Source organism: Bombina bombina, chromosome 10 (assembly GCF_027579735.1).
Source record: "Bombina bombina isolate aBomBom1 chromosome 10, aBomBom1.pri, whole genome shotgun sequence".
Lineage (NCBI taxonomy): Eukaryota > Metazoa > Chordata > Amphibia > Anura > Bombinatoridae > Bombina > Bombina bombina.
The window spans coordinates 116,217,607-116,229,312 of record NC_069508.1 but is presented as its reverse complement, the minus strand read 5'-3'; the positions used below and the strand labels follow the sequence as shown (position 1 = coordinate 116,229,312).

General features: G+C 38.7%; 1 protein-coding gene across 1 annotated transcript in view; it reads left to right on the top strand.

Annotated features, from left to right (window-relative positions):
• Nucleotides 1-7,029: 7,029 nt before the first annotated feature.
• Nucleotides 7,030-11,706, top strand: part of PRKACB (protein kinase cAMP-activated catalytic subunit beta) — a 412,367-nt gene continuing 407,690 nt past the window's right edge. Inside the window, exon 1 of the mRNA XM_053693315.1 lies at nt 7,030-7,316. Within this exon, the coding sequence (XP_053549290.1) occupies nt 7,271-7,316 (46 nt within the window). The 5' untranslated portion in view covers nt 7,030-7,270. The remainder of the gene's footprint in view (nt 7,317-11,706) is intronic.

Below are 11,706 nucleotides of genomic sequence, written 5' to 3'. Positions count from 1 at the left end.
AGACAAGTGTGTGACTGATATTATTTGTGAGAGCCTAGACAAGTGTGTGAATGATATTAGTAAGGAGAGCCTAGACTAGTGTGTTACTGATATTAGTAGGGAGAGCCTAGACTAGTGTGTGACTGATATTATTAGTGAGAGCCTAGAAAAGTGTGTGACTGATATTAGTAGGGAGAGCCTAGGCTAGTGTGTGACTGATATTATTAGTGAGAGCCTAGACTAGTGTGTGACTGATATTAGTAGCGAGAGCCTAGACTAGTGTGTGACTGATATTATTAGTGAGAGCCAAGACTAGTGTGTGACTGATATTAGTAGCGAGAGCCTAGACTAGTGTGTGACTGATATTAGTAGTGAGAGTCTAGACTAGTGTGTGACTGATATTATTAGTGAGAGCCTAGACTAGTGTGTGACTGATATTAGTAGCGAGAGCCTAGACTAGTGTGTGACTGATATTAGTAGTGAGAGTCTAGACTAGTGTGTGACTGATATTATTAGTGAGAGCCTAGACTAGTGTGTGACTGATATTAGTAGTAAGAGCCTAGACAAGTGTGTGACTGATATTAGTAGTGAGAGCCTAGACTAGTGTGTGACTGATATTAGTAGTAAGAGCCTAGACAAGTGTGTGACTGATATTATAAGTGAGAGCCTAGACTAGTGTGTGACTAATATAAGTAGTAAGAGCCTAGACTAGTGTGTGACTGATATTAGTAGTGAGAGCCTAGACTAGTGTGTGACTGATATTAGTAGTGAGAGCCTAGACTAGTGTGTGACTGATATTAGTAGGGAGAGCCTAGACTAGTGTGTGACTGATATTAGTAGTGAGAGCCAAGACTAGTGTGTGACTGATATTAGTAAGGAGAGCCTAGACTAGTGTGTGACTGATATTAGTAGTGAGAGCCTAGACTAGTGTGTGACTGATATTAGTAGTGAGAGCCTAGACTAGTGTGTGACTGATATTAGTAGGGAGAGCCTAGACTAGTGTGTGACTGATATTAGTAGTGAGAGCCTAGACTAGTGTGTGACTGATATTAGTAGTGAGAGCCTAGACTAGTGTGTGACTGATATTAGTAGTGAGAGCCTAGACTAGTGTGTGACTGATATTAGTAGTGAGAGCCTAGACTAGTGTGTGACTGATATTAGTAGGGAGAGCCTAGACAAGTGTGTGACTGATATTAGTAGGGAGAGCCTAGACTAGTGTGTGAATGATATTAGTAAGGAGAGCCTAGACTAGTGTGTGATTGATATTAGTAGTGAGAGCCTATACTAGTGTGTGACTGATATTAGTAGGGATAGCCTAGACTAGTGTGTTACTGATATTAGTAGGGAGAGCCTAGACTAGTGTGTGACTGATATTATTAGTGAGAGCCTAGAAAAGTGTGTGACTGATATTAGTAGGGAGAGCCTAGGCTAGTGTGTGACTGATATTAGTAGTAAGAGCCTAGACTAGTGTGTGACTGATATTAGTAGTAAGAGCCTAGACAAGTGTGTGACTGATATTAGTAGTAAGAGCCTAGACTAGTGTGTTACTGATATTAGTAGTAAGAGCCTAGACTAGTGTGTGACTGATATTAGTAGTAAGAGCCTAGACTAGTGTGTTACTGATATTAGTAGTAAGAGCCTAGACAAGTGTGTGACTGATATTAGTAGTGAGAGCCTAGACTAGTGTGTGACTGATATTAGTAGTAAGAGCCTAGACTAGTGTGTGACTGATATTAGTAGGGAGAGCCTAGACAAGTGTGTGACTGATATTATTTGTGAGAGCCAAGACTAGTGTGTGACTGATATTAGTAGTAAGAGCCTAGACTAGTGTGTGACTGATATTAGTAGTAAGAGCCTAGACTAGTGTGTTACTGATATTAGTAGTAAGAGCCTAGACAAGTGTGTGACTGATATTATAAGTGAGAGCCTAGACTAGTGTGTGACTAATATTAGTAGTAAGAGCCTAGACAAGTGTGTGACTGATATTATAAGTGAGAGCCTAGACAAGTGTGTGACTGATATTAGTAGTAAGAGCCTAGACAAGTGTGTGACTGATATTAGTAGTGAGAGCCTAGACTAGTGTGTGACTGATATTATAAGTGAGAGCCTAGACTAGTGTGTGACTGATATTAGTAGTAAGAGCCTAGACTAGTGTGTGACTGATATTAGTAGTAAGAGCCTAGACTAGTGTGTGACTGATATTAGTAGTAAGAGCCTAGACAAGTGTGTGACTGATATTAGTAGTAAGAGCCTAGACTAGTGTGTTACTGATATTAGTAGTAAGAGCCTAGACTAGTGTGTGACTGATATTAGTAGTAAGAGCCTAGACTAGTGTGTGACTGATATTATAAGTGAGAGCCTAGACTAGTGTGTGACTAATATTAGTAGTAAGAGCCTAGACAAGTGTGTGACTGATATTATAAGTGAGAGCCTAGACAAGTGTGTGACTGATATTAGTAGTAAGAGCCTAGACAAGTGTGTGACTGATATTAGTAGTAAGAGCCTAGACAAGTGTGTGACTGATATTAGTAGTGAGAGCCTAGACTAGTGTGTGACTGATATTAGTAGTAAGAGCCTAGACAAGTGTGTGACTGATATTATAAGTGAGAGCCTAGACTAGTGTGTGACTAATATTAGTAGTAAGAGCCTAGACAAGTGTGTGACTGATATTATAAGTGAGAGCCTAGACAAGTGTGTGACTGATATTAGTAGTAAGAGCCTAGACAAGTGTGTGACTGATATTAGTAGTAAGAGCCTAGACAAGTGTGTGACTGATATTAGTAGTGAGAGCCTAGACTAGTGTGTGACTGATATTATAAGTGAGAGCCTAGACTAGTGTGTGACTGATATTAGTAGTAAGAGCCTAGACTAGTGTGTGACTGATATTAGTAGTAAGAGCCTAGACTAGTGTGTGACTGATATTAGTAGTAAGAGCCTAGACAAGTGTGTGACTGATATTAGTAGTAAGAGCCTAGACTAGTGTGTTACTGATATTAGTAGTAAGAGCCTAGACTAGTGTGTGACTGATATTAGTAGTAAGAGCCTAGACTAGTGTGTTACTGATATTAGTAGTAAGAGCCTAGACAAGTGTGTGACTGATATTAGTAGTGAGAGCCTAGACTAGTGTGTGACTGATATTAGTAGTAAGAGCCTAGACTAGTGTGTGACTGATATTAGTAGGGAGAGCCTAGACAAGTGTGTGACTGATATTATTTGTGAGAGCCAAGACTAGTGTGTGACTGATATTAGTAGTAAGAGCCTAGACTAGTGTGTGACTGATATTAGTAGTAAGAGCCTAGACTAGTGTGTTACTGATATTAGTAGTAAGAGCCTAGACAAGTGTGTGACTGATATTAGTAGTGAGAGCCTAGACTAGTGTGTGACTGATATTAGTAGTAAGAGCCTAGACTAGTGTGTGACTGATATTAGTAGGGAGAGCCTAGACAAGTGTGTGACTGATATTATTTGTGAGAGCCTAGACTAGTGTGTGACTGACATTATAAGTGAGAGCCTAGACTAGTGTGTGACTGATATTATAAGTGAGAGCCTAGACTAGTGTGTGACTGATATTATTTGTGAGAGCCTAGACTAGTGTGTGACTGATATTAGTAAGGAGAGCCTAGACAAGTGTGTGACTGACATTATAAGTGAGAGCCTAGAGTAGTGTGTGACTGATATTAGTAGTAAGAGCCTAGACAAGTGTGTGACTGACATTATAAGTGAGAGCCTAGAGTAGTGTGTGACTGATATTAGTAGTGAGAGCCTAGACTAGTGTGTGACTGATATTATAAGTGAGAGCCTAGAGTAGTGTGTGACTGATATTATAAGTGAGAGCCTAGACAAGTGTGTGACTGATATTAGTAGTAAGAGCCTAGACAAGTGTGTGACTGATATTAGTAGTAAGAGCCTAGACAAGTGTGTGACTGATATTAGTAGTGAGAGCCTAGACTAGTGTGTGACTGATATTATAAGTGAGAGCCTAGACTAGTGTGTGACTGATATTAGTAGTAAGAGCCTAGACTAGTGTGTGACTGATATTAGTAGTAAGAGCCTAGACTAGTGTGTGACTGATATTAGTAGTAAGAGCCTAGACAAGTGTGTGACTGATATTAGTAGTAAGAGCCTAGACTAGTGTGTTACTGATATTAGTAGTAAGAGCCTAGACTAGTGTGTGACTGATATTAGTAGTAAGAGCCTAGACTAGTGTGTTACTGATATTAGTAGTAAGAGCCTAGACAAGTGTGTGACTGATATTAGTAGTGAGAGCCTAGACTAGTGTGTGACTGATATTAGTAGTAAGAGCCTAGACTAGTGTGTGACTGATATTAGTAGGGAGAGCCTAGACAAGTGTGTGACTGATATTATTTGTGAGAGCCAAGACTAGTGTGTGACTGATATTAGTAGTAAGAGCCTAGACTAGTGTGTGACTGATATTAGTAGTAAGAGCCTAGACTAGTGTGTTACTGATATTAGTAGTAAGAGCCTAGACAAGTGTGTGACTGATATTAGTAGTGAGAGCCTAGACTAGTGTGTGACTGATATTAGTAGTAAGAGCCTAGACTAGTGTGTGACTGATATTAGTAGGGAGAGCCTAGACAAGTGTGTGACTGATATTATTTGTGAGAGCCTAGACTAGTGTGTGACTGACATTATAAGTGAGAGCCTAGACTAGTGTGTGACTGATATTATAAGTGAGAGCCTAGACTAGTGTGTGACTGATATTATTTGTGAGAGCCTAGACTAGTGTGTGACTGATATTAGTAAGGAGAGCCTAGACAAGTGTGTGACTGACATTATAAGTGAGAGCCTAGAGTAGTGTGTGACTGATATTAGTAGTAAGAGCCTAGACAAGTGTGTGACTGACATTATAAGTGAGAGCCTAGAGTAGTGTGTGACTGATATTAGTAGTGAGAGCCTAGACTAGTGTGTGACTGATATTATAAGTGAGAGCCTAGAGTAGTGTGTGACTGATATTAGTAGGGAGAGCCTAGACAAGTGTGTGACTGATATTATAAGTGAGAGCCTAGAGTAGTGTGTGACTGATATTAGTAGGGAGAGCCTAGACTAGTGTGTGACTGATATTATAAGTGAGAGCCTAGAGTAGTGTGTGACTGATATTAGTAGGGAGAGCCTAGACTAGTGTGTGACTGATATTATAAGTGAGAGCCTAGAGTAGTGTGTGACTGATATTAGTAGTAAGAGCCTAGACAAGTGTGTGACTGATATTAGTAGTAAGAGCCTAGACAAGTGTGTGACTGACATTATAAGTGAGAGCCTAGAGTAGTGTGTGACTGATATTAGTAGTAAGAGCCTAGACAAGTGTGTGACTGACATTATAAGTGAGAGCCTAGAGTAGTGTGTGACTGATATTAGTAGTGAGAGCCTAGACTAATGTGTGACTGATATTAGTAGTGAGAGCCTAGACTAGTATGTGACTGATATTAGTAGTAAGAGCCTAGACTAGTGTGTGACTGATATTAGTAGGGAGAGCCTAGACAAGTGTGTGACTGATATTATTTGTGAGAGCCTAGACTAGTGTGTGACTGATATTATTAGTGAGAGCCTAGACTAGTGTGTGACTGATATTAGTAGTGAGAGCCTAGACTAGTGTGTGACTGATATTAGTAGTGAGAGCCTAGACTAGTGTGTGACTGACATTATAAGTGAGAGCCTAGACTAGTGTGTGACTGATATTATTTGTGAGAGCCTAGACTAGTGTGTGACTGATATTATTAGTGAGAGCCTAGACTAGTGTGTGACTGATATTAGTAGTGAGAGCCTAGACTAGTGTGTGACTGATATTAGTAGTGAGAGCCTAGACTAGTGTGTGACTGACATTATAAGTGAGAGCCTAGACTAGTGTGTGACTGATATTATTAGTGAGAGCCTAGACTAGTGTGTGACTGATATTAGTAGTGAGAGCCTAGACAAGTGTGTGACTGATATTAGTAGTAAGAGCCTAGACAAGTGTGTGACTGACATTATAAGTGAGAGCCTAGACTAGTGTGTGACTGATATTAGTAGTGAGAGCCTAGACTAGTGTGTGACTGATATTAGTAGTGAGAGCCTAGACTAGTGTGTGACTGACATTATAAGTGAGAGCCTAGAGTAGTGTGTGACTGACATTATAAGTGAGAGCCTAGACTAGTGTGTGACTGATATTATAAGTGAGAGCCTAGACTAGTGTGTGACTGATATTATTTGTGAGAGCCTAGACTAGTGTGTGACTAATATTAGTAGTAAGAGCCTAGACTAGTGTGTGACTGATAGTAGTAAGAGCCTAGACTAGTGTGTGACTGATATTAGTAAGGAGAGCCTAGACAAGTGTGTGACTGATATTAGTAGTAAGAGCCTAGACTAGTGTGTGACTGATATTAGTAGTGAGAGCCTAGACTAGTGTGTGACAGATATTAGTAGTAAGAGCCTAGACAAGTGTGTGACTGACATTATAAGTGAGAGCCTAGACTAGTGTGTGACTAATATTAGTAGTAAGAGCCTAGACTAGTGTGTGACTGATAGTAGTAAGAGCCTAGACTAGTGTGTGACTGATATTAGTAAGGAGAGCCTAGACAAGTGTGTGACTGATATTAGTAGTAAGAGCCTAGACTAGTGTGTGACTGATATTAGTAGTGAGAGCCTAGACTAGTGTGTGACTGATATTAGTAGTAAGAGCCTAGACAAGTGTGTGACTGACATTATAAGTGAGAGCCTAGAGTAGTGTGTGAACTGTGAAGGAATCGTACGGTGAGGTCTCCTGCCGGTATTTATATCATCAATAGCGAGCAGAGGGCTCGTGCCAATATGTCAATAGGAAGCAGAGATCTCGCGCCGGTGTCTGCAGCTTGGACCAGGTAGATTGTAAACAGAGTTCCTGCGCCGTCACTGACCGTTAGCCTGCGGCTTGTGCCTGAAACATGGAGCACCATGCCCGCACTGCAAGGGCCAGTCAATGGGTCTGTGACAGGTAGAAGAAGGGGGAGCGCGTGTCGCCAATGACAACCATCTTTCCCTCCCTCCTTTCCACTTCTCCATCTAGCCGTCGGGATCGCGCGTCACTTCCGGTGCGAGCCCTTCGCGGACAAGACCCTAAAGTGTAGCGGATACGGCGGCCGTGTTAGCCGGGTGACAGTAGAGACTGTGAGACGGCGCCAGCCTGGGGAACCAAAACAGGGCGTCTAGTAACTAGATATAAGCTGCACCCTCTTCTCCGCCCGGCCTGACAATCCAGGAATAACAACGACATCTCCCCTCAGCCCACCCTCTCCGGCCCTGTCACCGTGTCTTCCTCATCATGGGTAACGCCGCCACCGCCAAGAAAGGCAACGAGATCGAGAGCGGTAAGTCACATTTCAGCAAAAACAACTAAGGACAGAGGCCCATTCATTCTACTCTATTCCGAGAAGGCAACTGGGCCTAACGGGTTGTTACTCTTGGGGGGCATTGGGAAGACCCTCTGGGTGTAGAGGTTGGTTCTCAGGGCTGCTGTTTGTTGTTGTTGCTAGTGCTTCTTGCTCTCTCATTTCAGCTGTCAAACCGCAAGGACTGTAGCCCTTGACATTTGGGACCATGTGAATGTCAATTAGGTAGTAATAATCACCCTATAAAGGAACACTGAGTTTGTAAAAATCCTAGTGAGCCATATAAATCTATTTTACAAACACGTAGAAGAATTTGTAATAAAATGGTCAGAGTACTGACTACAGTACAGGTTTGTGTAATAATAATAATAATAATTATATATATATATATATATATATATATATATATATATATATATATATATATATATATATATATATATATTCAAGGCAGCAGCAGAGCACAATAGTAAGTATAAAGGTCCTGTCATACTTTAGGCAGTGGTCAAAGAGGAACTAAGTTATGCATATTTTACAAACTGTCACTAGCATGTTTTGATACATTGTATTTGTCAGGGAAATCATATTGTTATCTACTTTGTTAGGCACAATATATTTCATATGTGTGCTAGTAGTTGAGCTCTGCATTTGCTCTACAAATAACTAATTAATAATATTCTAGCTGCAAAATAAATGTTTTAAACATTCAAAACTGTTGCTTTGTTAGCAAAATTTGCTTATTTGCAATCCAAGGACATACCATTTCAAAAACCTGTTTCTTATTTTATCATATATCTTTTGCTGTAACCAGTAAGTGACAGATATAAACGAACTGCTGTCCTGATCAAGTGATCACTGTGTAGAATGTTCTATGGGCAGGGTTCAGAATCTAGTAGGATGTATGTGTCAGCCTTTCTGGAGGGAAACACACATTTATTAGCTCAGCCAAAATAAATAAGTATATTTCAAATTTGTTACTGTGAATATTAAACATTTTATAAGTAACTCAGTTTTGAGTGTAATGTCATTTTAAAGTGATGGTAAATCCAAGCGTTTTTAAAACCCTAGGATTTACCAGTGCTACAAATAAAGGGAACTTTTTGTCATGAAGTATAAAAAAAAGTCATGCTGAAAGTTCCTTTACTTGCTTGCAGCGTATGCTGCACTGATTGCCTCAGGCCGCCCATGGCATAACGCTATTTTATCATTGAGTTGTTAGCCAATAGCGCTCTAGCCATCAGGCATAATACTGATTGGCCCTCACGGTTATGGCTAAGAGGTGGACACTTCATTGGAAAAAATAGTTTTTGCTGTGGGAGGCCTGAGGCGCTCAGCGCAGCATACACTTCAGGCAAATAGAGGGACTCTCAGCATGAAGCTTTTTATACTTCATGACTGAAAGTCCCGTTTATTTGTAACACTGGTAAATCCTAGCGTTTCAAAAACGATAGGATTTACCATCACTTTAAAGATAGTGGGCAAAACCAGTGATGATTGCAGGGGCTTTTAAATGCAAAACTGAAGTAATCGTAAATTAAACAATGACTATATATTCATTATTTATCTTGTAAGATTTTGTTGTAAAATACATTGGTTTTTCCACTAGCAAGACAAGAAGTCAGATTCTATAATCTAGACACGCTTTATATTGACCAGCTGCATACTTCAATCTGATTGCTTAGAGCAATTGGTCACCATCAAGTTAAGGTATGTTGCTGGTACAGGTAATTTTGCAACATTTATCAGCATACTTTTGCTGCAGAATTTGATCTCCATACTTTCTTGGAATCATGGTTTTGTCGGAAAAAGAGTATTTTACAGCAGTGCGCTACTGGGAGCTTGATGGTGATTAGGGATTTTACCTATCTAGATGTGTTCATCTAGGTACTGCAGTTCTGCTCTGGAGCTGACTTTAGCTTAAGGCTCGACAAACCCAGGAGCGAGGGAACCCCATGAAAGAAAAAATTTGGGTTTCGTATCCTTGTCAATCCCATGCTATAGCTCATTCGATCATGCCTTTTTGCACTTTATATTCCTTTAATTTCCAGGGGTTATATAGACTTCCCTTAGGTATTTTATTACATTATTTTTTCTTTTCATATTGAATATGCTATCTATATTAATCCTCAAAAACCTCACTAGCATCTATCATCATGTGAAGCAGGAGTAAGGGATTATAGTGAAGCATATCATTTACTGGAACTCACCTGTGTTTTGGAAACACTATGACACTGGGTGAGTTCACTAATAACACCTGATGTTTGCTGGTGTGTGAACAACTATTATTATTAACATCTTGTTGTATAGAACAAATAGTTGATTCTTGATCAGTTCAGTTCTTCCTTATGACTTTCTGCATTAAGACTGTCCTGTTGTATTTCTTTTTTGTGTTGTTTTTTGTTGTTGGATTTGGCATCTTATTTTCATTTGCATATTATTTTCATACATATATTCATTACTAAAGTATGTTGCATTTATTTGACATAAATAGATGTACAAATACTTCTATAATAGATATAATTTTCTAAAATGAAACTTAGAAGAGAGGCTCTTCAGTTAATGATTGACTTTATAAAATTCTTATCTTACCCTCCAGAATAGTTGTTTTCATATTGTGAACATCTAAGTGCAAATGTGTGACCATAGATTATGTGTAGTGTAGAGATGTATGTGCATTGCAGTTGCAACTCTTATGTACTGTAAACAGTGAAAAATTGGCATCATGCAAAAAAAGATGCACAGTCTGGTTTATGGTACATGCATCATCTTTGATTTTACTGCATTTATTTATAAAACTCCAACTTTTTAAATGATTGAAAAGAGTACAGTAATTATTTGAAACTTTAAGTGACCTAAAACTCCAAAAATGTCTTTCATGATTCAGTTAGTGAATACAATTTTATACAACTTTCTAATTTGCTTCCTTCTCTTATTATCTTTTGCTGAAAGGTTTATCTAAGCAAGCTCAGGAGCAGCAGAAAACCTAGGTTCTAGTTGCTGATTGGTGGATGCATTTGTATATAATTTTATTTTTTAATTTTATTTTTAATATTGATTTAGGTCTTTTATGACAGTATATGGAAAAAAAATTCCTTTGGCATATTTTAAAAAATATTAGGAGCACCATATTCATACACTTTTATATATTCATATGAGCATACATAGTCTTAGATAGCCATTAAGTCATGACTCCTAAATGTCTGCATGCTAACTTTATTTCCCTGGACAGGTATGTTGCATTTCTCTAAAATATAGTTGACAACTTGGTTTAGTGTTTTTTTAATAGTGATGTATACTGTACATTATACTGCAAGCACCATAAATTATATAGCAAATTGTCTAACAGTCTAGGAGCCAGCTTAGAGGGACATTAAATGATAAATACATTTCATGCACCTCACTCTTATTATGGATCCTGTTATTTTAGAACCTAGGTTTCACTGCAGGTATCTGAAGGAGACTTGCTGCACATGTGCAAACACGTCAATGCTGAAATGCAGTGTAAGCTAGATTTCAACATGGTGGCACCCATGACTAAGGCGAGAAAGTTGGGGAATGACCCCAAGACTATCCTTTAAAAAAGGAGTTTGTGTTTAATGTCCCTTTAAAGGAACAGGAAAGTCAGAGTTAAACTTTCATGATTCAGATAAATCCTGTAATTTTAAGAAGTTTGTCACATCCATTATCACATTTATTTTGCTTTCAATGCACTAGTGGGAGCAAGCTGGTGATTGGTATCTACACAGATTTGTCTCTTGTCATTGGCTACCAAGATGTTAAGAAAGCCCTCTGAAGCTCACCTTGACTATGTGTGTAATCCCTTTATTTATTTATATATATATATATATATATATATATATATATATATATATATATATATATATATATATATATATATATATAAACATTTTTATTGCACTGTTGCTTGCATGTAACTAACAGAGCATTTTTTTTGCTCTGCATAATTAAATCCTATTGATAAATTAAAGGGGCTTGAAACCCATAATTTTTCTTTCATGATTCAGATAGAGCATACAATTTTAAACTACTCTCCAATTTACTTCTATTTAATGTTTAATTGATATTATTATTAGTTATTTGAAGAGCGCCAACAGATTCCGCAGCGCTATAAACATAGGCGGAATACAAGGAAACATTTATAGGGATCAGACCGGTAGAGGGCCCTGCCAAGAGTCGCACTGTTGTAGTCAGCTCTAAAGAAGATGACCTACAAACAGCATGGCTCTTAGGGTTACATGCTAAAGGTGTTCAAGGGGATAGCAATGGAGGAGAGGAAACGGTATAAAGAAAGGTTAGTGTAACTTGTATGCATCCCTGAACAGTAGTCTTTAGGGAGCATTTGAAGTTT